The 26,204-nt window shown below is 56.9% G+C and overlaps 2 protein-coding genes across 3 annotated transcripts in view; both read right to left on the bottom strand.

Annotated features, from left to right (window-relative positions):
• Positions 1 to 1,396: 1,396 nt before the first annotated feature.
• HIPK4 (homeodomain interacting protein kinase 4) lies at positions 1,397 to 3,535 on the bottom strand (the record flags this gene model as incomplete). The annotated part of the gene is made up of 1 exon (XM_084612440.1): positions 1,397 to 3,535. The coding sequence occupies exon 1, from the start codon at positions 3,302 to 3,304 to the stop codon at positions 1,397 to 1,399; it is 1,908 nt and encodes a 635-aa protein (XP_084468566.1). The 5' UTR covers positions 3,305 to 3,535.
• Positions 3,536 to 7,196: 3,661 nt separating this feature from the next.
• PRX (periaxin) overlaps positions 7,197 to 26,204 on the bottom strand; it is a 29,121-nt gene continuing 10,113 nt past the window's right edge. Inside the window, exons 2-7 of one of the 2 annotated variants that reach the window (XM_084612150.1) lie at positions 22,065 to 22,120; positions 21,108 to 21,191; positions 20,606 to 20,734; positions 19,474 to 19,660; positions 18,054 to 18,247; positions 7,197 to 16,000 (exon numbers count right to left, since the gene is read on the bottom strand). In XM_084612150.1, coding sequence (XP_084468276.1) covers positions 9,740 to 16,000; positions 18,054 to 18,247; positions 19,474 to 19,660; positions 20,606 to 20,734; positions 21,108 to 21,191; positions 22,065 to 22,120 — 6,911 coding nt within the window. In that variant the 3' untranslated portion in view covers positions 7,197 to 9,739. Of the gene's footprint in view, positions 16,001 to 18,053; positions 18,248 to 19,452; positions 19,661 to 20,605; positions 20,735 to 21,107; positions 21,192 to 22,064; positions 22,121 to 26,204 lie in introns of both variants that reach the window. The other variant, XM_084612151.1, reaches the window with a different exon arrangement.

Here is a 26,204-nt window from a genome sequence, read left to right as displayed (position 1 = left end):
AGATTGTAAGTTCCTTGGGCAGGGACCCTTCTTCGGTGTCTTCTCTGGGTTAAGTGCAGGGCACTTGTGGGCATTGTAGAATAAATAATATTAACCATCATGGAGTCCTGAGCTCGGCTGAGGCTTCCAGACACTACCACAGTGCACATCATAAATAATAAGACTTCAGTTTTAGGGCAGAAGCCAAGGCTTAAATACCCCTATGCTTTAGAGGTACACCACCCTGTCTCCAGAACTGATTGCTCAGCCTGCTGGCCTCAGTCTAACCCAGAGCGAACACTGAACATGCCCTCACCCCAAAACTCCAATCAAAAGTAACCAACTTTCTGAGCAACTTCTCCCCTCAACCTCCTGTGAATGTCTGATCTTTGGTTGCACACAGAATTGGGTTGAGGTTGAATTTGTCTGCCTGTTGGCCTGTCAGACCATCAGCTATTTGTAGCACGGATCTGCCTTTCTCTTTGAGTAGGTGCAATCCCTAACACAATGGGCCTTCTGTCTATGTTGACACTTCTTGGCACTATATGATGATAATAATAATTGGGATGGTATCTAAACGATAAATAAGAAGAATGAGATATCTACTGGCAGCTAGGTGATTGGTGTAGATATATAGATGGATAGATAGATAGATTTGATGGGTGGATGGATGATAAGGTGGTTGAGGTAATATCTATTATTAGACCAACTTCTGTGGGTGAAAAAAGAAAAGGAGTACTAGTGGCACCTTAGAGACAAGCTTTCGAGCTTACATAGAGCTCTTCAGGTCTGGGAAATGTACTCAGAGTGTCACGGCTAAATAGAAGGTGGAACAGATTGTGCTCAAATAAATTTGTTAGTCTCTACAAGTGCCACAAGTACTCCTTTTCTTTTTACGGATACAGACTAACATGGCTGCTACTCTGAAATTTAGCACAGTAGTTAACACATATTTCAAGGGACCATTCAAGGTGAAGTGGCCCCCTCCAGTCATAGGGGGAAAAGAAAGGGAGGGAGAAAAAAAAAAAAGGCAACTGAGGGTGGGTTGTTAGTGGATTGCTGTGATAAATTCAGTGTCTCTATTCAGTCCATGATTTTAGTGTCTAGCAAAGTTAGATAGATAGATAGATGGTGTATGGGGATAGATAGATCAGTCACCACAATGGGGAAGGACAGCTAGTGGTCACTTAGGGTCAGATTCTCAAAGGTATTAGGCGCTTCACACCCATTGCAATCAAAGGGAGTTAGGTGTCTACCTTTGAGGTCTTGGCCCATCCCTTGTTTCGTTGTGGGACTATCAAGGTAGATCCCTGTATCTACTGTGCTCAAGGATCTGCCTTGTAGAACTTCCTCATAGATCCAGGTAGATTCTTGCACATCTCGGGTTTATCTGTAAAGGCCTGGTGCAAACCCTATGTTAGCTGACCCCAAGAAGGGTGACTCCTAATAATGAAACAACACAGCTCCTGCCCAGCCGAAATGGACGTGTCCCTGGTACCTTAGTGGTAGGAGAAAGTGGATGTCTCTGATCGTCCAGGCTGCTGGGCTCTGGGAGGGAGGAGGCAACAGGGGAGATGCCAGCATTGCTCTCATTTTCCCAGCTGACAGTATCGCCAGGAGACTGCTGTCCCAGTAGGATCAAGTTCCCAAAAGTGGGGTCGGACTTGGTGTGACGAGGGTGCTTGCGGTGTTTGGAGCTGCCGTACCGGCTCCTGTAATAGGCCTGGATTGGCTCCTGATGCTGCTCGTGGTTTAGCCGGGGGTTCTGGTAAGTGCCTTTGTGCACTCCCATGTGGCCCAGGGTCATGCTGGCCACTTCAGCAGGAGTGGAGGGCTCATACGCTCCCATCCTGGCACCTTCTCCTAACAAGTTCATGGCAGCCTCCCTGCCTGGCTCGGTAATGCTCAGATCGTCCATCTGGTCGATGGTCCTTTGGACGCTGGAGAGGCCAGAGACGCCGTGTACATGCTCCTCCTCCTTGAAATACTCCTGTGCTGGGTAGAAGGTGTCCTCGTCCATGGCGTTGCAAAAAGCCACTTCCTGCTTGTCCTTGCTCTCCCGCTTGATGGACTCCTGGAAGCCCCGCAGGCAGAGCTGATAGTACTGGGTGAGTTCGTAGCTCAGTCTAAGCAGCTGCATGGAGATAAAAGGGTGCTTCAGGGCTGCACTTGGCGTGATCCTCTCATGTGAGTCCCAGGTCAGCATCCTCTTGATCAACTCCACCATACTTCTCAGGTCAAAGTACTCAGCCAGGGCTTCATTGTCTGGGTAGATCATCTTGTGGATGTTCACCGACTCCATCTGTTCCAGGGACTTGAGAACATACTTCCTCCTCTCCACAGATTTCACCTTGGTCTCTGCCAAGTACTCGGACGAGGATTTCAGCTGCCACTGGGTTACCAGTTCAGCATGCTGGTTTCTCTTGAAGAAGTGGTGAGCTTTCCTGGCTACATTGAGCAGGCTGTGCTTGGGCATCCCTTGGGTCTCGCAGATGTACCTGATTTGGTCATACTCATTGTTCCCAGGGTAAAGGGGCCAGCCTAAGTGCAGCTCTGCCATAATGCAGCCCAGAGACCACACGTCCACCTTCTCACAGAAAGGTAGGCCCAGCAAGATCTCCGGTGCCCGGTAGAAACGGGATTGGATGTATGGCTCCTTGACATAGCGCACCTCATTGAAGATGCTGGCTGACCCAAAGTCAATCACTTTGACTCGGAAAGGGTACCTCATTTGGTCAACCAGCATTATGTTCTCAGGTTTCAGATCCGTGTGGATGATGGAAAGCTCCTTCAGCTTGGCCAGGGCTTTGAGCACCTGCGTGGTCACTGTCCGGATGTGCTTGACAGGCAGAGGAGAGAAATTGTTCTCCTTCTGGAAGTCAAATAGATTTTGCTCCAAGAGCTCAAAGACCAAGTAGAACTTCATCTCGTCATGGAAGAACTCGTGGAACTGGATAATGTGTGACTCCTCCGAGTCCACCCCCGCCATGGTCTGCAGCAGCTTCAGTTCATTTTTAATGATCCTGCGCCGATAGGCATCATTCTTCAGAATTTTGATCGCCACCATCTCCCCCGTGCTCCTCCGCCAGCTCTTCACCACTTCCCCAAATGTGCCTTTCCCCAAAATCTCTATGACGTCAAAACATTCACTGCCCGACTCAATCGTTACCATGTTCTGTTCGTAACTGCCCCCTCCCCGTCGGGCTGAGCTCAGAAACACAGGGGCAACTGGCCTCTTGCAAAAGAATGCTCTGCCTCCTTGGAGCAAAGAGAATCCCTCGCTGCCCTTCCGCGGAACTGGGGCTGATGCAACAGTGCCCGTCATTCCAAAGTTGCCAGGCCGAGAAAGTTCTATTGTGGGGGGAAAGAAGTTACTCCAGTTTTACACCAGCAAAACCCCATTATGCCAGTGTAAAACTGGAGTAGTGCACTGGGAAATCTAGCCCACATTGCCCAGAAAAAACCAAATGCCCTCATTCTCATGTACACTGAGTCCCCTTTGTGCCACTCTGGCAGAGCAAAGGAGCCCTGCAAGTGGGTGTAAATTACCTTACAATGAAAATCAAGAGGCCTGTGTTTGTCCATCCGAGGGCCATCCTGGAATAGGGGTTCTCAGCCCTGATCACCCAGTAAGTGTTGTGCTGTGTCATAGGTCCAGGCTGCAAGTGCCATGAACATGGACAGAAGAGCAAAGTCCAACCTGTGGGCAAATCCTTCCACACAAGCCTGCATTGAGGCGTGAGCATGGCTGGCCTTTCAGGTCATATGTGAAAGGCTCACCAACAGGATCAGGAACAGAGGACTTGCCATAGAGCAGCTCAGAATCACTGGTCCAGCGACTCCTTTGTCCCACCCCTGCAATACTAGATCGGAAGCACTGTGCACTCAGGGCTCACTGCGGAGCAGACAATTGCCCCTGCCTGGGTTAGCTAGCTAGCGTCCTGCCTCCCCAGTTCACATCACCTGAGTCCAGCAGCTTGTGTCTGCCAGCCGCCGTTGCCTGCTGCTTTGGTGGGAAGCAGCAAAGACCCATGAGACACCCAGTGTGCTGCAGCCCCTGGGGTGGGGCTGACACTCACAGCAAGGAATTTGTCACTGCCCCTTAGCTCAGTTTGTGTCGCTAAGCCCCACAGTTTAACCCATACAGCCAGGATGCCAACTCCACTGCTCTGTTCCGAACGCCCCACGCCCCGGGGTGCTGGGATCTGGGGCTCTGCTTTCCATTTGAATGCTGAGACCATCCCCGCAAGTTACCCCTTCTTCCTCCCCTCCCATCCCCCACAACCTGCCTGAGACATGGGAAGCGGAGACCCCTTAAGAATGAACAGAAAAGCTCCAGCCACTTCCTCTGCACGCAGAGCCTCTGGGCCAACTCCCTGTTGCCCCATCCCAGGCACCGCTCTGCTCCTGCGGCCCCGGTCACGGGCCTGGGCCCTGGGTGCTCTGCAGAGGTGCTCGGCAGGCAGAAACACAATGGTTGCGTGTGGATGCTGTCCCTTTAAATCTGAAAAATGGGCATTAAAAGCCATCATTTTGGGTTTTCACCCCACAGTCCCTTACACTTGCTCCTGCCATAACGAGACATGCCTAACCAGCGTGTATGGCTTTGGCATTAGATATCTGTGTGTGGCGGCCCCCCTGCCTCCGTTCTGCACTGCCCACCACTGCTTAGCTGTGCGAGTGAGGCTTTCGGGCGTGAGGTTAAGATGTATCAGCAGCGCTGAGGCATTACCTGAGCCAGTTCCACACGTGTTAAAGGCCTTGGCTGCAAACAGGTGTCATGTCACACCTTCACATCCTAACCTAGACCTCACTGAGCCAGCCGTTCCGTGCCGTCGGGCTCACTGCCGCTCACACGCCCGCTGCCCTGGTGAAGTGACCGCGCGAGATTCCCCAGGGGGCTCAGGGCCTGATTCCCAAGGCTACAACTCCAACGCGTGGGGCCCGAGTTTCCAAATGGCTTGGCTGTTCTCAAAATTGCCTCTTCGTCGGTGCCCAAGGGGGGCTGAGCTCAGCCTGTCGGGCCCCTTGCACTTTTCCAGGTGTGGGGCCTGCTTTCTCCACCCCTCTGAGCGGTGCAGCCGCCGTGCGGTGCTGGGGAGGAGAGTATTTTCAAACCCCTCTGTCCCTGCCTTTTGGCCACCAGAGGGTGCCCTGAGCCTTGGTAAGTGGCATGGAAACCTGGACACTGGCCGTATGCTTGGTGTTATCTAGGGCTGGGGCTAGCCCACTCCAGGGCTCCTATCTCTCTTCCCTGGCTTGCAGCATTTCAGCACCAGGCTCTCTTCTCACCCACTTCCAGAGGTGAAGGGTCCTGAACTTCCACACCGGGGCACAAAGGCTAAGAGGCAGGACAGGTAAGTGACTGTCACGGAGTGAGGGGGAGTCCAGGCCCTGCACCCTTCTTCCTGGGATTCACCATGACTCTCAGCCAGCCAGTAAAACGGAAGGTTTGTTGGACAATAGGAACACAGTCTAACACAGAGCTTGTGGGTACAATCAAAAACCCCTCCAGCAGCCTCACTCCTTCCCCCAGCTCCTCCTCCAGCCTTTGTCCAGTTTCCAGGGCAAAGGTGTCACCTGGGTCCAACCCCCTCCCAGCTCAGGGGACAGGCTCAGGTCCCCTCACTCCTGCTGAAGGGATGGACTCATTTGGGTTCAGTTCCAACATTGGCACCGACTCCCTGTGGGACCAGGAGGCAGACAGTGCCACGGGAGCTGGGCACCAATTCCCCACCTGTAGCCTGGAGATGTGGCTTGGGAGAGGCAGCTGCCCAGGGCAGACGCTGTCCAGTGCGAGGGGTGGGGGCGCAGCACCCAGCAGAATGGGGCTTTGCAGGGGCATACAAATAATGACGGGAGTGCAGCATGTGGGGCCAGCCAAAGGTCTGTTCTCTGGCCAGTGGTAGCTGACACATGGACCCTTATCTTTCACTTCCACCTCGAGCGCTCAGCCCAGGAGCCCTGCGGCCCGAGGTCTCATCTGCCCAAGGCCGAAGAAAGACACCACCCAGGGCTCCACGCAATCACAGATGAATTTTATTCAGACAAACCCAGAACAGAAAGAAAAAGCAGCAGCAGCAGAGTGGCTGTGAGACAAGGTACCCGGGGGGTTACTGGATCTGAGCATCGCTCTGGGCAGGGCAGGGTGAGAGGACGGGGCCCTCCCCAGCTCTGTGGGACTCCAAGGGAAAGGGGCATTTAGCATTAATGGGAATCAGAAAAGGCCCCCTGCATCTAAGCAGTGCTTTTAAAACAGCCCTGACAAAGCGCAGGGGAGAAGAGAGCTCCTCACTCCAGCTATTGCCCCTGCTCCAAACGCCCTCCCGGCTGGTGGAAATGGCAATGGTTTTGGCTAAAGAAAGCCCCTTCAAAGGGAAGCTGACACACACACAGCAGCTAATTCCTGCTCATCCGCTTGCTGCCGTGGACAAGTTTAAAGAGAGTGGGTTAAATTCTACCCTGGTGTAAATGATACCAAGGGGCCCCATTACCCTTGCCCCTTGCAGGGACTTGCACCAATGCGAAGTGGGAGTGAATTGTTACCGGCTTTACTGAGTAGTGTTTTGCATCCATTTGAAGCCAGGGCAGCAGAGAATCAGGCCCAATGCACATCCCAGCAGGGCTGCCTGTGTGTCTCCTGGGCAGAGAGAAAGGGGAAGAAACCCCCAAGCATGTGTTTGGGGGAAGGTAGTTCTCGCCCTGGGAGCCTTGTTCTGGTGTCTGTGCTGGTCTGGACACAGCAGAGATCACTGAAGGGGACGTGGGTGGAGCTCTAGACTGGAGTGGGATGCTATGCCCACAAGGCCTAGGTACCACTTAGATCCTGCTTCAGCCTTTGGGCTGAAAAGTAGTACACAGGCCTTGTGCTGGCTTCTTGGCAGCAGGGTGGATTTCACCCCCAGGGAGCCTGTGCGGGTGCAGTCAGTCAGACTACAATGTCTAGGCTGCCAGGATCCAAAAGCACCCAGCCGTCCTAGGGCCATGTTTCCAGATGCTCCACAGCTAGGGAGCTGGCTCTGCAGCCCCCTGGAGCGAGCTTAGCGCTCCATCCCCGCCTTCAGGAAGCTGGCACGAGCGTGGGGTGGGGGTTCTGTGTTTCCCACCTTTTTAAAAAAAAATCTCTTTTCCAGTCATCGGGTCAGTCAATCTTGAAAATAAAATGCCAATAATAATACACATATCTTCAGTAAAAGAGGTCAAAGCAACACAGTTCATTAAGTAAGATCAAGGTTTATCTCTTGGCAGGTATGCTGTATATGAGATAATACACGATTAGCTATGAAAAGGCACCCAAACTCCCACCCCCTTATTCCCCTCATCACACAGTTACACATTAGGTACAAGGCAGGAAATACAATGTGACTGCAAACGAGGGCCTGTCCTCTGCCCTGTTACTTCTATCCTGCATTTATCATAACGAAAACCAAGCTACCCTTCCAGTCCATGGCAATGACATCTGCTGTGCTTAACACACCAACCCACCCATGGACTGTAATCTCTCCCGTTAAATACAAGCTAAATCTGCTGCCGGAACACCGAGGCTCAGGTGGGTTATGGCTTCGTTAAGCAATAGAATCTACAGTAGAACCTGAGTTACAAACACCAGAGTTACACACTGACCAGTCAGCCACACACCTCATGGGGAAGCATGCAATCAGGCAGCAGAGACCAAAAACCAGCAAATACTGTACAGTACTGTGTTAAATGTAAACTACCAAAAAAATAAAGGGGAAGTTTGACAAGGAAACTGTTTCTGTGCTTGGTACATTTAAATTAAATGCTGCTTTTAACCCTCTTCTGCATAGAAAAATTTCAAAGCTGTATTAAGTCAACATTCAGTTGTAAACTTTTGAACCTTAACATTTTGTTCAGCATTACGAACAACCTCCATTCCTGCAGTGTTCATAACTCTGAGGTTCTACTGTATGTACACATTTGCCCCCAGAAGCAAACAGAGGAATTTCTGGACAGACTCCTACCCCCACAAAGACAACAGCTAGAAATCAAACTACCAGTGAGGGCGTATTCAATCCTTTCTTTTGGGGAAAATGTAAATAGGAACATTCAAAGCCCCATGATGTTTAATGAGCTCCCTGTTTGTTCCCCTGGGCTGACTGAGGCACTGGGGTGGGATTGTGCTGTAGGGGAAGGGCACAATTGTGTGAGTAAGGCACTGTTCTAGGACTCAGAACACCTGGGTTCATTTCCCAGCTCTGCCACTGACTCCCTGGGAGACCTTGGGCAAGTCACTGCATCTCTCTGGGCCTGAAGTATGGATAATCAGCCTCTCTCTAACTGTCTCATCCATGTAAATTGCAAGCTCTTTAGGGCCGGGACAGTCCTGATCTCCCCAGTAATAATGCTGGGGAGGGGCTCTCCGGAGATCACACATGCAGCGGTGGCTAAGAGGGGACTACAGACGACAGGAGTGTGACGGCTCATTGGCCCTTGGCTCTAAGCACGTCTCGTGGAGGCCTTTCCAGTCATCAGCAGAGGTTCCTGGTCTCTTTCCTATTTGGAAGGTGCTCAAAAAACAAGTGAGGGGGCTGAGATCATGGCCCTGTTGCAACCCTGACCGTCCCCCCGCCCAAGGGAAATGTCTCCTCTTTGCTTTGGTTAACAGAGCCCCACCAGAGGGGCTGGGCATGGGGACCTGTGATAAATCCACAACCCGTAGCAGTTTCAACAGCCCTGCCCTGCCTGAGAAGGCTCTTCTTTGCTCCCACGCTGGGAGAGGACACGCCAGTTATTTTTAAACCACCTTCCAAGGAGGAACCCTTCGGACTCAGCTGCTATTTGTGTTGATAAAAAGGGCAGCCAGAGGTTAGGAATTTCAGGGTAAACAGAGTGGAGCTGGCCCGGCCAGGCTTTTCAGAACTCACAGGATCAAACCCCAGCTTTCTCCCCATCTAGAATCACTCATTAAAAAGTAGGAACCCGATTTCCACGAAGGCCCCTTCCTACCGCTGAGCAGTGTAACAGAGTCAACCCCCTGCCCTTTCCTTGCTCCTTTCTTGGAAATGCCTTACCCCGGTTACTAGAATACAAACAAGCTGCGCAGTACAGAGTGAGCTGTGTTTTAAATTTCACGTTATCTTTCCTCTTCCAATCGACTCCTTTCTCTGAGCTTAGCATTATGCTAGTAAGAAGGCACTGGTCTCTGGTTGAAAAGAAACGACTGCTTTAATCTCCTACCGTTATCTTACTGACCATTAGTTTGCAAGCATCTTAATTTAAAAGTGTGAACGGAACAGCCACCCCGAGAAACAAGAGTTAAAGCCTAAGTTAAAAAAAACCAAAACATTCGGAGCCCCTTAGTGCAGTCAGAGCCAGCGAGTCCCCACGCGAGGCAGCGCCTTGGGGGGGACCGGGCCTGAGCTGGACCAGGTCAAAGGGGCTGTTTATTAACCTGGGAAAATGGTAAAAAATACTAAGTGGAGCTTGGTTATTTATTCACATTATTTCCAACAATTTTTTTTAAAAAAAGTCTTGCCCCAAGAAGATCCACTTGGCCCCCATCGGGGAGGAGTCAGAGCAGGGAGGAGCCCACACTGGGGCTGGTTATTAGAACAACTGGGTCCCCCCTACCCCCATTTCCACCCCCAGCCCACGCTGTGGCTTGAAAGCTCATCTTGTGGTTAGTGCATCTGTCACACACAGGCACAGAACTGTACAGATGCCAGCCTGCGAAACTCCCAACGCGGGGGGGGAGAGGGGGGGCTGTTCAAGTCTCTGCTTTCCCTGCACCAGCCCAGCCTCAGATGGGGGACGATTTCCCCACCATCATCTCGCCCTTGATCGGCTTAACTCGGCCCCCTCCCTCCTCCGGGATCTGCTCCTCCAGCTGAGTGGAGAAACCCAGCTTGGGCGTCCGAATCTTGACTCCCTCCAGCACCCCTGTCCCCTTCTCTCCTTCCCACTGGGAGGAGCCCCCTCTCTCCTGCTGCTCGGAAGTGACTTCTAGCTCCCCTCTGGTTTTGGGGCTCAGGGCCAGCTTGGGGAACTTGAACTTGGGGGATTTCTCTCTGCCGTCCAGCTCGCCTCTCTCCACATTGTATTCCCCCTTCGACTTGGAGGTGAAGCCCAGCGAGATCTTGGATGTCTCTGGCTTGGCATCTCGGTCCCTCTCCCCCTTTTCCAACAAGGCCATCTCTGTCCTGGCAGCTGAAGAGACCACGTTCTCAGCTTGTTCCCCTTCCTTCTTCTTGAAACCTGAGAACGTGATCTTGGGGGACTTGAACTTGGCCGCCTTGAAAGCCATGAAGGTGCTGACATGAGCCTCATCCTTGGCCTCTTCTGCCCTCACCAGCTTGAGGTTCATTTCGGGGTCCATCTCCGCCGCTTTATATGGGGAGGAGAATTCAACTTGGGGCAGCTTAATCTTGCCCAGCTTTGCCTTGCTGTCCTGGGAGCCATTCTGCAGGGAAAGTTCGCCCTCCTCCCTGTTGAGCTTAGATGCTGACCCCTTCCCGCTGGTGACCAGGTCCGTGACCTCTGTCTTGGAGAAGCCCAGCTTGGGCAGCTTCAGCTTGGAGCCTTTCTCCAGCTCCCCTACCTCCTGGGCCGAGGGCTCTAGCTCCCCATTGACTTCCACCCCAGCTTTGGGTTTGGAGAGGGAGAGCCCAAAGTTGGGCTTCAGCTTTATTTTAGGCACCTTCGCCTTGCCGCCCCCATCCCCTTCCAAGAAACCAGCAGCAGCTTCGCCATCTCCTTCCAAGAGCCCAGAGGATGCTTCCACCCCCTTCCCCTTGGGCTTCACCAGCACAAATACCGCCTTCTTCACCTTGGCCATCTTCACCTTGGCTTCAGTCTCCTGGGCCTTGCTTTCCTCCCTAGAAAGGTCCCCTTCTCCTCCTTCCTGGGTGGCTTTGGGCAAGGCGATCCCAAACTTGGGCAGCTTCATTTTATACTTCTTCCCTGCCTCGGCTTCAGAAGTGTCCCCCTTCACTCCTGGAGCCTTGGCGCCACAACCCTTCTCATCTCGGATGCCAGCGGCACTGGTTCTCGGCAGCTCTTTGGAGCCACTGTGGTGGAGCTGAGCCCCGTCAACTTCATACTCTGCGTGCGCCTTGATGCTCGGGGCGGAGATCTCCAGGTCCGGCATTTTGAACAGGGATTTCTTCCCCCCCATCTGCTCCCTGTCTGACCCCTTGTGACTGTGGAGAGATGCCGTCATATTCCCCTCATCCCCTTTGGATCCTGAAATCCCGAATGGCGACATCTTGATTTGGGGCATCTTGAGCCTGATCTCTAACCCTCCCACGTCCCGCTCCAGATCTTCAGCACCTGCCGGTTTCTCGACCCTGGCCATGGCGTCTCCACCCATCTCGGCTTTCCCCCCCACCAAAGCTGGAGCTTCCCCGGGGCCTACCGAGAACCCCACATCCGGAATGGCAAGCTGGGGCATTTTAAAGGAGAAGTCCGTTCCCTCTGCTGTGGGGCAGAGGGGCTGGGTGTCCATCCTGGACTCGTCCCCCTTGGCCTCTGTGCCAACTTTGGAAATCCCGAATGAGGGCATCTTCAGTTTGAACTTGCTGTCGTAACCATCCATCTCAGAGTCCTCTGCCCTGGGGGAACTCTCCCCCTCTCCCTTGCCCATGGTGAAGCCAATGGGAACCAATGGCATTTTGAGCTTGGCCTCTTTCACTCCCACTTCGCTGCCTGGGGTCTCGAGGCTCCCCCGGAGTTTGGGGGGTTTAAGCTCCGCCTTGGGGGTCTTGGATGAGTCTATATCTGCCTCCCATTGGTCATTAGAACTGACTCCCCCGAATTTAGGCAGCTTAATCTTTGGGCCACTCACTTCGACTTTGGGCACCTTCCCGTGCAGCCCAGACATGTCCAGAGCAAAGTCTCGATCTCTGCTTAAGCCAACATCAAATCCCACCTCTGGAGCTTTCACCTTCGGGGTAGAAAATTTAGGTAGCCCAACCGATGGTAGCTTAAATTTCCCCTCGGTTTCCTCCAGTTCCTCGATGGTGATCTCCCCCTCGGCCAGAGGTAGCTCTACCTCCGACAGCCTGGCTTTGGGCAAGGAAATATCCAGTTTGGGCACCCGGACCTTGGAACCCAGCAGGGAGGCTTCAGTAACACCAGCTGCATATTTGCCCCCTTCCATCTCCAGGGTGACTTTCTGGCCGTTTATGGAAGGCTCTTTCAGCTTTTGTCCTTGGAGGAGGTGTATCTCCGCCTTGGCACCACTCAGCTCTCTATCCAAGTCTTTCCCCAGGAAACCCTCCTGCCCATATTTGGGCAGCTCCACCTTGGGCATCTTAATTTTGGTGTCTGGTTTCTCAAAGGTGGCATCCCCCTCTATTTTCAGCCCAGCCTCATGCTGGCCCAGCATCTCCACACTGGCTTTCGGCAAGTTGATATCCAAGTCTAGCTTTGGTGCAGAGATGCCAATGGAAGGTGCCTTGGGGATTTTCAGGTTTCCTTCGTACCCCCTGATGTCAGCCTCGGAGATGTCCATGACCGGCTTTCCCACCGACAGCTCCCCTTCTGCTTTTACACCGGGAACGGAGATTTGCAAGGAAGGAACTTGGGCAGGCGCAGAGATCTCTAGTGATGGCATCTTAACAGTGCCCACTTTTAGGTTGGTGCCAGGGCTTTCCGGTCTCTTGGACACCTCCACGTCAGCTTTCTCCTCTTTGGTTCCAAACTTTGGCAGCTCAACCTGGGGCATTTTAATTTCTATGTCGGGGCCTTGGATATGACTTTCATCTTTGGAGCCTCTCACATCAGCTTCTGCTTTCAGGTCAGCCTTGGGAGAAGAGATAGCCAGTTTTGGCATCTTCATGAAGGGGCCTTTTAGCTTCTCCTCTGGGCTCCCAGCAGCCATGTCGGGCTCTTTGGCAGCTGTTTTCCCCTTCTTGCCTTTCACATCACTCTCAGGAGCTGTTACACTGGGCCCAGGCACCTCCACATCCTTCCTGGCAATGCCAAATGATGGCATTTTGAACCTGGGCATCTTCATCTTGGCCTCCTTGCCCTTTGCTTTCCCATCCAGCTCTCCGGACAAGGCCTCGGCGCTCCCTTTCAATTCCCCCTTGAGGGTCTCTTGTTCCAGTTCCAGCTCCTCCTCCCTGCCCTGGCCTCCAAATTTTGGCAGTGAAAATTTTGGCATCTTTAGCTTAATGTCTGGGACCTCGATGCTGATGTTAGGCGATGTTTCCCCAGCCTGTGTGACCCCTTCCCCCGAGATGTCCCCCTTTCCCTTGGGCAAGTCAATGTCCACATCCACTTTGGGGCTAGAGATGTCAACCGTGGGAAGTTTCACTGAAGGCAGCTTCACTTTGGCTTCGGAGGAGTCCGAGTCAACGTGAGGCCCTGAGATCTCCACCTTCCCCTTGGGAGCCTTCCCGTCTCCCTCCGCAGAGTGCCTGGGCCCATCCACGTCGTCCCCCTGCTTCGACCTAGAGAACGAGAGCCCAAATTTTGGCATCTTCAGCTTAGGCCCTTTGGCACTTGCTTCCAGGGTTTCCGCCTCCAGCTCAGTTTGTAGCGTCGCAGCCTCCAGGCCTCCTTTCTTAACCTTTGGGCCAGAGATGCCAAATTTGGGGAAAGAGAATTTGGGCGATTTCAGCTTGGTATCAGTCTCCGGCAGTTTTCCGCTGATGTCGACAGCGGCTGTTCCCCCCAGCAGGGTCTCGATGGCCACCTCAGGGAGCTTAGGTGTTGAAATTTCAACAGAGGGCAGCTTCACTGTGGCCTCCAGGCTCCCGGGCTTCACTTCGGGGCTTTTGAGTTCTAGGCCGACCTTTGGGAACTTCATATCTGCTTTGCCCTTCCCTTCCGGCCCTGCTCTCTCCAGTTCCTCACCCTCCAGCTTCTCTTTCCCAAACGAAATATCCACCCTGGGGATCTTCGCCACCATCCCACTTAGATCTGGGCCTTCAAAGGCTGCACCCTGGAGCTCAACCTCTGCTTGTGGCGTGGGGCGGTCAGCCTTGGCCTTGGGAGCCGGCACATCGATCTCCACCTCCAAGTCCTTGCAGACAGCCCCGAACTTCAGGAGAGGCTCCTGGGGCTTTTGTAGCTGGAGGTCACGTTCCTTCAGGCCTGCCACTGCCCTGAGCTCCCCCTCGAAGCCAGGCTTTGCCTTTGGCAGGTCCAGGTCAACGCCTACTTTGGGCATGTCGATGTCCACCGACGGCATCTTCACCGACGGGAAACTCAGCCTGGCTTGGGCCGTTTCCAGCCCTGACTCCAGCTTCCTCCCCTCAGGTTTCCCTGCGGGCAGCCTCACTTCAATCTTCGGCTTCTCGACAGCTATCTCAAGCTCGGGCTTTCGCAAAGAGGCCTCTGGCAGCTCCACATCAACTGGCTTAATCCCCGGCACAGAGATATCCAGCGTGGGCACACTTATCTTCCCAGCCGCGATCTCCAGGCACCCAGTATCGGCCTCCAGGTGCGGGGCTTTGGGCGAAGGCACGTGGTCCTTGCTCTCGGCTTTCCCAGCCATGCCAGAGAGGTCAAATTTTGGAAGCGACACCTGTGGCATTTTGAATTTGAACTCAGGACCCTCAGCACCATCCCCGTCAGAGGCTTTCACCCTCCCCTCACCAGCTAGCCCAGCTGGTTCCATCTTCGCTTTAGGCAGCTGCACGTCGGCAGCTTTGGGGACAGAGATGTCGATGGAGGGCATCTTCACCCCAGGGAATTTCACCTTCCCTTCGGGGGCAGGCTTTTTCGCTTTGGTGTCCGCATCGGGCTTGTGTTCCCACAGGGAGATTCCAAAGCTCGGCATCTTAATCTTGGGACCTTTTGTCTTCAACTCGGGGCTCTCCCTCTCTGCCTTCCCCACTTTCATTTCCACCTGGGGCACCTTGAACTCCTTCTCTACCTCCTCCTCTTTGGCTTTGCCCCCATGTGTGGGCAGGCTGATCTTGGGGATCTTCACAGTCACGTCGGGGAGCTCCAGCGTGGCTTCAGCAGGCTCTGCTTCCCGTTCTGCATCTGCCGTCCCCCTGGGAAGGGGGATCTCAACGTCCACCTGCCGCACCCCTATGTTAAGGGATGGGAGCTTCATGCCAGCTTTGTGCCTCCCGGCTAGCCCCTCGGCCTCCCCTTTGTCGCTGGGCAGAGAGGTGCTGAGCTTGGGGGCTGGGACGGCAGGCGTTTTCAGTGTGCCTTCCTCTGTAGATGCGCCAAACTTGGTCATTTTTATTTTCAAGCCCTCCCCTTTGGCACTGGCGCCTGGGGCTTCCAGGGCTCCTTCCACTTTGGGAAGGCTCAAATCCACCTCTACTTTGGGTGCTGCTATTTCCACTGAGGGGAGCTTGATGCCAGCTCTGAGCTCTTCCTCTGGCCCCTCTGCTTCCCTGCCTGCCATCGGCAGAGAAATCCCAACCCGGGGCACTTGGACTTTGGGCACCTTCAGCTTCCCCTCCAGTCCCTCCACCTCGATTTCCCCTTCCGCAGGCCTGGCAGATGCCCCGAACTTCGGCAGCTTGATCCGCAAGGCCTCCCCTTTGCCTGAGATCTCCGGGGTCTCCACTCCAGCCGCAACTTTGGGGGCTTTGAGATCAAGGATGGGAATGTCCAGTTCAACTTGGGGGGCCTTGAACTTGATTTGGTCCTTGAGCTCAAGCTCCGCAAGCCCAGCATCCTCCTTGGGCTTTTTCACCTTGGGGAATGGGGCTGTGAACTGGGGAGCCTTCCCCTGGACACCTGCCTCCCCTTCCACGCTCCGCTTGGGCCAGGCTGCTTCCAGTGTCCCTGCCACAGCCAACGCCTGCACGCCTGCAGCCTCCTTCACCTTCAGCCTGGGGAACCTGAGCCTCCTCCCCTTGGTGCGCGAAGAGGAGAGCTCAACGGAGAGGTCTGGGCTGGGCCCGGCCGCGCCCTTGGCCTTCCTTAGCTTGGCGAACTTGGGAAAGGAGAATTCCACGTCCACAGGAGCCACGTCCAGCTTCCCCGCCGACAGCTCTGCGCTGCCCGTCGGGGCCACCTCCTCCGCCGGGGCCTTCGTCAAGCCCTTCCCCTTCTGCTTTCTCATGGGCACCAGGCTCTTTATGTTCTGGGGAGAGAGGAGAGAGAGGGGGAGAACACAGCCGTGTCAGTCAGGGTCCAGCGAGCGTGCAGCGTGGGAACGGTACCTCCACCTCGGTTGCCGTGCTAGCAGCATGCAACCTGGGACCGACACTGCAGCCTGCAGCCGGTGTCCACACTGCAGCTCTGTCCCTGTGATCCCAGCCTGCATCCACATTCCTGGATTGCCATCTTAACGGCATCCTCCGTATGTCCCTGCCCCATCACCAGCAGTCACTCCCAGGAGGCTGCCTGCCTTCCTAGGCTAACGGCGTGTTTCCTTATGTTTGGATGTATTCGGGATAATAGCAGCTACCAGCCCACGCTCTCTCCCTGCTTCACAACCACGTGCCAGCCCACTCCCACTGCTTCGGCCGCTCAACACTCCAGGCTTGCATCAGCGCAGCTGGACCGACGCAGCTGCGTTGCTGGAGTGCTTCTGGCAAAGCCGCTCTAAGCTGAGGGGAGAGACTGTCCCATCGCCTCAGCTCCACCTCTGCCTCTCCTGTTGGCGTAGCGCTGGGTACACAGGGCACTAAGGTGGGCGTAAACACGTCGCTCAGAGGGGGGTACCCCTGAGCAACGTAGTTATACTGCAGTAAGTGTGCAGGGCAGAGCTGGCCTAGGTCATCCTGCACTAACCGGCCTGGAAACTCGGGCATAAAGAGGTGATGTGTTGGGAGGGTCAGAATAGTCACTGGCGGAGCCAGGGATAGAACCCAGGAGTCCTGACTCCCACCCCCCATCTAACCCTCCAGACCCCACGCCGCACCCAGAGCTGGGATAGAACCCAGGAGTCCTGGCTCCCACCCCCCATCTAACCCTCCAGACCCCAAGCCGCACCCAGAGCTGGGATAGAACCCAGGAGTCCTGGCTCTCACCCCCCATCTAACCCTCCAGACCCCACGCCGCACCCAGAGCTGGGATAGAACCCAGGAGTCCTGATTCCCCCCATCAACCCACCAGACCCAAGATAGAACCCAGGAGTTCTGACTCCCAGCCCACCCTGTAACCCACCAGACCCCATTCCCCTCCCAGAGACAGGGATAGAACCCAGGAGTCCTGGCTCCCAGTCCAACACACTCCCTCGCTGTTATACCCATGGACTGATAGACCAATATGCAAATGCAAACACCCCAGACCCCACGCCCCGTGGAGCCCCAGGCCCCTAGATGTCTCTCTTGGTGTCCCCTCCTGCAGGTTCCCAACCGGAAGAGGCATTATTGCGAGTGACACCAGGGGATGGGGCTAGCAGTGAGTACGAAGGGAAATAGCTCCTCAAACCCAGGTTTCAAAGGCAAAGAGCAAGACCTAGAGCCTGTGTGTTTCTGTCCTACAAGGGGGGTGAGAGTCCAACATGGGACAGGGGGAGGCACTAGCAAACAAGGACAGTCTTGCACTGATTCGGAGCGACCCCCTGTAAGGGGGCGTTTTCATCCCTTACTGCTGGGATCGGAGACCCTCTGCTCCATCCCTCCCCTTCCCCTCGCGAGACAGGGTCCTTGCCAGTCAGCCTGGCCCAGCCAGGCAGTCCCCAGCATGGATCTAACGTTTCAGAGAGCTGGGGCCTGATCCTCAGTCATGCCCAGGCCCTTCTGGGACTAAAGTGGCCATCAGAGAATCCCAGCCACTCTGCAGGGCCCTCCCTGGCTGGCGGAAGGACCCTGCTCCTAGCCTCTGATTTTAGGGGGCGGATCGGGGGCATGGCCAGAGCGCATTGCACTGTGGTTGTTTCCTGCCTCCCAGGGCCCATAAGGGCTGAAGCAGGAGTTAGAGCCACCCTGAGGCTGCAGTAATTGACACCAGGGGCCCAGAATACAGGGAGCGCAAAGGGGCCTTTAAAGTCCCCTGCGTGCAAGAAGCGGGTAACTGAGAATCAGCCCAAGAGATTTTGCCAAGTCTCTGAAGCGCAGCTCGGTTATAAATGAACAAACAAGCTCCCCCCAGCCCCCTCCCCCATCTCTAACATTTCACTTTGCGAGTCGTTTGAATCACACACGTGTCTGAGTTACAGGTGAGCAGGAGGGGCCGGCACTGCGTACCAGCTTGGCCATCTTCGCCTGGGGTCCCTTCACTTCCAGGCCACCGGCTGCAGGGCTCCCGGGGACATCCGAGCGGGGAACGGAGCGTTTCAGGCAGAAGGAGACCTTGTACGGCTCAGCGCATTTCAGGATCCTCAGGGCATCTTCGTACCGGACATTCTCAAAGTAAACCCTGGCGCTCAGGAGCTGGTCACCTGCAGGGATGGGTTGGGGGGAGTTTAGGGGCTATGGAGACGGGACAGCAAATGGTGCAACAGAAACAGAAGCAACGGGCCAGATTCACCTTGGGGCAGCCATTGGGGTGAGTGCCAAGTGCACGTCGCACAAGCGGGGACCTCGGCCAGGGTTCAAAGCCCTCCTCCAACCAAGCGAGGAAGAATGGCTCAGTGGTTAGAGCCTGAGCCAGGGACCTGGGAGATCAGCTGGGGTTCGGTTCCCTGCTGAGATCGCAAAACGCTCTGGCGATGGGGGCATGGGAGGTGCGTGGATAAAGTCTTGCACCATGTAGAAGTCAGGAAATTGGCCACTGTTCCTCTCCCAGCATTTTAAAAGCAGAGCCCCCCGCGGTCACTGGGTCATCCCCTGCAGCCTCCGCTCCCAGCTTACCACGCTGCTGTGGACAGCATGGGCTTAAGCTCATTGTCAGCAGAACAGGCCAGGGAATGCACAGCGACAAAGGCCATGCGAGCCACTCGGCAGCAGCCGGCTGCAGATGCTTCTCTCCTGCCAACTCTTTGTGGCATTAACCTCTTCCTAAGCCAGAAGCCAGAGACACAGATAGCCCGGCCAACAGCCTCAGCGCCAGGGGATCCTCTCTGTCCTCAGCCCCAACCAGCAGTCTGGGCATCTCCACATCCCCAGGCAGCAGCCAAGGGCCACTGTGGTTTGGCACATTCACTCTGGCTGCTCAAAGGTTATAAATTCATCCACCCAGCTGGGCAAGTGTTGCCCTGGGTAGCCCCTCCGACGTGCCCTACCCTGCTGGGACCCCTCTAGGCACCGACGGAGCTCAGTGTCCATTTAGCCCTTGGCCTTTCTACTGGGGCTGTCAGCAAGGGGACCACTTAGTGCCCGCTGTGCTGTGGGCACCCGTCCCACTGGTAACTGTGAATGACGTCGCACACGCAGAGGGGGAGCCCTGCCCAGCACTGCTATCTTGCGAGTGGAACTGGGGGTCCACCAGCTACGGGCCACCTCCCTCCCGTTGCCCACAGAGCGAGCGTTTAACAAAGCTAGGGGCGATCCTCAGCCCAGCTACGCGGCCCAGCCCCCGTCCGAGATCAGGTTATCCCCAGTTCCCAGACCGGACGCTGGGGCTGAGAGTACCAGGGCCGTGCCCAGGGTCCCATAGGGAGTCAGTGGCAGAGCTGGGTCCTCAGCTGCCTCCTTCACCACCCACCTGAGGAACGAGGCCACGCACCTTCTTTCAGGCTCAGGGCCTTGGCCGCGGGGGACTCCCTCAGCACGTCGGAGACAAAGAGCCCCTCCTTGCCCCCGCCAGCCACGCTGATCCCGCTGGCCCCGGCCCTGGCCTCCGTCTCCAGGATGATCTCCACCAGCTCCGACATCTTCGCTTCCTCCTGGCGGGGGAGAGACCCAGCGAGAAGCTGCAGGGGGAAGCTGGCACTGAGTTGAGCCCACGGGAGCCGGGCCCTGGGCTCAGCCAGGAGTGGTGGGCTCAGTGCTGGCTACCCATGACCCCCCTCCAGGGTCTGCCTCTTCACGGGGGGGCCGTGAGACTGACCAGCCCCAGGGAGAGGAAGATGGATCCTGGACAAGACAGGAGCCATTTGCTGCCACCCACGGTTCCCTGGGAATAACCAAGTGCATGGGAAGCCACAGGGTCCGAGCTGGATTCGAAGCCTGTGTGTGAGACACAGGTTTTGACCCTGCGAGCCCCATGGCTGCTGCGAAGGGGTTAGGGGCAGCTGGGCCAGCCCTGCCTGGCACGTAGGGATGGCAGGACAGAGAGGCCTGGAGACCTTCAGTTGCTTTAAAATTCTGTTCCTCTGCAGTGCTTTGTTCCTGTGGTGGGACACACCACGGCGTCTGCTCCCAGACTGCCGGGGCCCCGCTGAGCACGGCAGGTACGTGAGTGCAGCAGCCCGGGGCCCGGTTTTAAAATGGAAGAATTGGGGATTGCACCCTGGGAGGGTGAGACCAGAGAGCGGGGACCGGCCAGAGGGAGCCTTTGGCGGGCTGCAGAAATTCCCGAGAGAGAGCTCCTGGCGTGTGACGGACCCACAGGTCGCCGGTGGCATCCTGGGTTCCGCAGGGTCCTCCCCGGAGGCTGGGGCAGGGAGGGTCTCTCCAGCAGAGGTGTGCACGGTGCCTGGCACAACCGGGCCCTGATCCCTGGCCGGGCTCTGGAGGCCCTAGTATGATAGGGCCCGACAACCTGAATTGTTGCCGGAAGCCGCTGGGCTGGAACGGCGAGACCTGGGGCCACTGCATTGTTTTAAATGGGGGGGAGGGAGGATCCGTGCTGGGAGTGAAGGGTGACACCCCGTTAGCAGCTGGGGGTGGGCAGGCTAGGAAGGGTTCATCCTCACCTCCGTCACCCTGGTCTGGGTCTCCATGGTGGGGACAGGTGGCGTCTCTGGCTCCGTGGTGCTGGGCTGGCTCTCGCCTTTCCGCTGCAAGACCCGCTTCAGTTCTGCATGGAGCTTCTCCTTCTGGGCCTGCAGCGGGGGAGGCGGGGGCAGAGGTGGGGTGAGTGCTGGGAGCTTAGAAAGGGGTTACAGCGTTGGGCTGGGAGCCAGGACTCCTGGGTTCTCTCCCAGCTCTGCCACTGACCTGCTGTGCCCCTCTCTGTGCCCATCTTGTCTATTTAGACTAAACGTCCCTGGGACTTGTGCTTTCTGAGCCTGTCCCCCAGCTCCCAGCCCAGCAGGGCCCGATCCAGCCGTTAGCTCGGCGATCTGCTGACTCGCAGGACCAGCCCGGCTACAGAGAAAGGTCTTTCAGAGCCACGATCCCTGGGCAGGCTCCCCAGCCACCTCTGCTGCCCCCACCCTTCACTCTGCCCCCGTTTCCTGCCCAGCCCGGCCTTACGGCTCGTTCCGCGTTGCTGGCTTCCTCGGGTGACAGGAGGGGCTGGGGCTGTCCAGGCTGCTTCGCCTCCTTTACTTCCGCTGCCTTGGGGGGCGGGGGGAGAGAAAACACAGGACTCAGCCTGGAGCCGACCCCCCCGCCCCAGCCATAAACAGCCAGGCAAACATGCTGACTGCCCCCCAGGGTACCAGCGGGGCCTAGGACCTGGCACACTGCAGCACAAAAAACTACCTTCTGAGTGATGGGAATCGCTCGACCAGCCAGCAGCAGTGGGAGGCTGTTACCCTCGTTACAGGCCGGCCGTTAGACTGCTGCGCACACTCTGCAAGCCGAGGCCCAAATGCTCGGGGGTGGCTGGGCAGCCCCAACAGCAGCGGGGTCCCAGCAGGAAGCAGACGAGGCTCAGGGCCCGGCACCCTCTTCTCCACCTCTATCCCTGCTCTGCAGGCCCTTCCCCCTCCAGGACCCCAAATGGCCACAAAACGGGGGAGGGGGTGGGGTGGGGTGTAATCAACCACATGAGCTGGCCTGGGATCCAGCCAGGGTGACTCTTGGGGACCACACGCTTCTTGGTGCGGGGATCGGGAATAGGATCAGACCGGGGGCCCATTTAGCCTGGCCTCCCGTCTGCCAGAGCCCTGAGCCCCAGCTGGTCAAAACAGAGAGTTTAGATCCCTCTCCACAGCTCTTGCCTATCGTTTTCCCCTTCGTCCCCCTTGCAGCGCGTTCGGGCAGGGCCACGTGATGGTAACCTGATGGTAACCGGCCTGCAGCCCCCAGAGCCAAGGGGTTGCGCCCAGTGGCCTGGAAATCCAGGAGGGGCGGGCGGTTCCGAGCCAGGGCTGCCCTTAGCAGCTGGGCCCATGCTCCCTCCTCACCCCGGGCCTGCAGATCAGATCCCAAACCCCTGTGAACCGGAGCAGGGAGCCGGGTGCAGCCCCCTGTGCAGCTACTTACGGGAGACTGGCTTCCTGTGCTGACAGCATGGCTTTCCGGCCGGTCTCTCTCTGCGCCTGCCAGGAAAGGGACAGAGAAAACCGCACCACTGAACGGAGCCCTGAAGGGGAGAGGGCCCGAGGGGGGTTTGGGGGGGAGGAGACAGTCACGCAGCACCCCCAGGAGGCTGCCCGGAAATACACTGCGGCTCCACCACCAGATTCGGGGCTGAAGGCCAGGGGACTGCTGGGATCTGGCCAGGGCAATGCAGGGGGGCAGAGGGATCCCATTGGTGACCCCAGCCCACAGGCCGCCAAGATCTTTGGGAGAGCAGCTCCCATGGCTCTCCACTGGGGCGGGGGCATCTTCCCCCATTCTCAGGGGGAGCTGCTGACCCTGAGGGGTTTCCGTCCAGCGCCCCAGATTCCAGCAGAGGGTCTTGCATCCCAGCTGGCTCCGATTCCCCGGTGGGGTGAGCTGGGGCCCAGTTTGCCCATCGCCCCCCATCCTGGCCCGATCCGTAGCCTCACCATGTAGTGGCTTGGAACAGTGAAGGGTGTTTGGGGGTCACACCCTAGCCACGCTGAACACATCCGTGCCCCAAACCACCACGCAACATAGTGGGATTGAACACAGCGGGGGCGGGGGGGAGCTCCTGGCCAGCCCCAGGCACCCCCGGCCAGCCCCAGGCACCGCCAGGAACATAACCTCACCCCTAGGCCACTTTCTCCCTCCCCCGCCGTGACTTGGCCGTGCGGTGAGGGGAGAGTAGGGGCAGCTTGCGGACCCCGAGTTCAAAGGAACCTGATCTAAACACACACTCCCCCCCCCGCCCTCTCAGGAACCACCACGTCCCGAAATAGCATCCCAGGGGGGCCCTGTTTATTCCAGCCAGCGGGAGCGGAAATGGTTTTTCCACCTAAGGGAAACCAGCCCAAACCCCACCCAGATAATACAGACGGGGAGCCCAGCCCCATCACTCCTCCAGCCAGCTGCTCAGCCCAGCCCCCTGCCAGCCCGGCGCCCCCACTGCTGTGTTTTGTGGGGCTGCACCATGCACTGGTCCCACGGCCCCCCATGCAGGCAGGTCTGCCCAGGGGGCTTGGACCATGCACCCATCCCCAGGATGTCTCAGAGTCTTGGGGAGGCAGGGCTGGCAAGCGCCTCATTTCCTAGGCAGGACCACGGGTGTAGGGCAAGAGCCAGCTGCCCCGCGGGGTGTTTGGCACGGGATTGCTCATCTCCATAAGGGGTATGAAGCTTGGCGCTCCCTTTACAATCCATACTCAGAGCCGCACAAGGTGCCACCTCAGACCAAACCAGTCCAACTCAGTCCCATTTCATTCAGCCACCAACTTCCTTCTCTGGTGGGTATGTGGGATGGCGTTCACAGCTGCCAGCAAATGGGTCTTTTGGCCTGTGGATTGCAGACCTTCTTTTGGGCTAAATGGAAGGAGCAATTAACCCTTTTGTGGAGCAAGATAGCTGGGAAGAATAGAAGCCACCACCCAAAGTGGAGGCAGGGTGGGCCCACGCACGGCAAGGGCTGCTCAGAAGCTGAGCTGCATGGCCTGAGGAGTTCCCGCCTGCAATAAAAGCAGGGAGCCAGGGAAGGTTTGGTGAGCTGCAGGCATGTGCTCGAGCTTCACCATCCTCGTGCCCCTGGGGAGAGCCTGCCCCTCGCACAGACACACCAGCTCCTGCGGGGAGGGGATGGATGGGCAAGACTGGCCAACGTCAGTCCCGGGGCCAGGGGACAGCACAGATGTTGCTCATCTCACTCCCCTGACAGCCTTGGGGGCAAGGCCAGCAGGAGGTGGGGGGGAGAATGCTTTGAATGGCAATGTCCTGCCCCCACATAGGCTGCTCCCCTAACCAGTCACCCCCACATCCCTCCCAGAGCCGGGGAGAGAACCCAGGAGTCCTGGCTTCCAGCGACACCCCCCCACTCTAACCACTAGACCCCACATCCCTCCCAGAGCTGGGGAGAGAACCAAAGGAGTCCTGGCTTCCACTTCGGTTGCTGTTCCAAGCTCTAGAGTGACTTGCTCAGGGACTTGGGCCATGTCTTTCTCCCTGTGGCTCCCTGCACCTGACGCCCCTTGGCAGATCCCCCCATGCCCCAGACCCAAAGAGGTTTCTCCCTTTTGCACCTCCCTGCCCCCCACTGTACCCTTCATGGGGGCCCCCCATCGTCCCTGCCTGGAGGCAGACTGGCGTCGGGCACCCATCTCTGCACGGGGTCCGGTGGCATTTCATTCCCACGCCCGTGCCAGCGGGGCCCGTCCCTGGAAAGGTCACTGGCTGAAATCTCACATTCCCAGCCCCCGGGAAACAATGGGCCCCTGCGTCTTGCCCAGGGCTGCGCTGGCATAGCTGGCATTCCGGGCAAAGGTTCCCGGGACCCCGAACAATGTCCCTGCACAGCCCCGGCTCGCCTCACCCGCAGGCTCCACAGCTTCCCCCCGCCCCCCCCGGCTCTTCTTCTCGGACGGGGGCTGTTCCTGGCTTGGGGAGCAGGGTGGGGTCCAGCGCGTCGGGGAGGGGAGCGGGGTCCAGCGCATTGGGGAGCCAGGACTCCAGGGTCTGGAGGGAGGCGAGGCCCATCGGGTCGGGGTGCCCGGCCCCTGGGTCTGCTCCCCGCTCTATCACCACCTGTCCCCAGAGCTCCCGGGGCTGGAGTCCCAAGCTATAAGCTGGGGCTGGTCCACCCTTTATCCGGTCAGACCAGGAGCGATTTGGGGCAGCAACCAGCCCCAGGGCCCCCCCCGCTCTCGGGGGGGGGTGTCGGTGCAGCATCCCTGATGCCCCCCCGGCCTCGGTCAGTGCCTGGAGGTGTTACTGTAAAATGCCTCGTAACGAGCCCAGCGTCTAGCCTGCAGGCCAGCGATCACTCTCCTGCCCAGCAAGCCAGGGCGACGCTCCTCCCGCCCCTGCTCAGCCTGGCAGGTAACACACCTGGTGCTGATGGCAAAGCAGGTGGGCACCAGCCTGGGGTTCACGTATAAGCCCCGGCAGCTCCCTCCCCATGCAGGGTGCGAGCTGCCCGGAATGCGCCCCCCAGCTCTGCGGATCGGTCCCCACAGGGGAGCCTGCTGGCTAATCTGGCTGGAAGAATTTGAGTGGAAGCGGGCGCGTGGCTCTGAGCACAGGGTCATTCCCCATTCCCAGGGGACAGCCGGGCCCTGCCCTGCCCCCCCCCCCCCATAGAGAGTCCAGGGACTCACCCATGCAGGGACCTTCCGGAGATTTACAAGAAGACCTCACAAAACTGGGGGCCTGGGCCACAAAAGGGCCGATGAAACGCGGCGTTGACAAATGCAAAGTGGTGCACATGGGGAAACATGATCCCAGCTACACATGGGCAATGACGGGGTCCGAATTAGCTGTTACCACTCCAGAGAGATCTTGGAGTCACTGCAGACGGTTCTCTGGAAACATCCACTCCACAGGCAGCGGCAGCCAAAGAAGCGAACAGACCGCTGGGAACCATTAAGAGAGGGGCAGATAATAAGGCAGAAAATATCACGTTGCCTCTGTAATCATCCATGGGACGCCCACAGCTTGAATCCTGTGTGCAGATGTGGTCGCCCCATCTCAAAAAAGGTCGACTGGAATTGGAAAAGGTTCAGAAAAGGGCAACAACAATGATGAGGGGCATGGAAGAGTTTCTGTATGAGGCGAGATTAATAAGACTGGGACTTTTCAGCTTGGAAAGAGACGACTCGGGGGGATAGGGTCGAGGTCTGTAAAATTGTGACTGGTGTGGAGAGAGTGAATAAAGAAGTGTTATTTACTCCTTCTCATAACACAAGAACCAGGGGTCACCCAATGAAATTAACAGGCAGCAGGTTTAAAACGAGCCAAAGAAAGTATTTCTTCACACAACGCACAGTCGACCTGTGGAACTCCTTGCCTGAGGATGTTGTGAAGGCCAAGACCATAACAGCGTTCAAAAAAGAACTAAAGTTCATAGAGGACAGGTCCATCAATGGTCTCCCTGGCCTCTGTTTGCCAGGAGCTGGGAACGGACGACAGGGGATGGATCACTTGGTGATTCCCTGTTCTGTTCGTTCCCCCTGGGGCACCTGGCACTGGCCTGTGGGGAGATGCACGTACACGCTTTCAAGGTTGCCGCCACGTGAGCAAGAAACGTCCCCT

Source organism: Lepidochelys olivacea, assembly GCF_965140295.1.
Source record: "Lepidochelys olivacea isolate rLepOli2 genome assembly, chromosome: 23".
NCBI classification, from domain to species: domain Eukaryota; kingdom Metazoa; phylum Chordata; order Testudines; family Cheloniidae; genus Lepidochelys; species Lepidochelys olivacea.
Note: the sequence above shows the minus strand (reverse complement) of the source record. Positions and strands in the feature narration are given on the sequence as shown.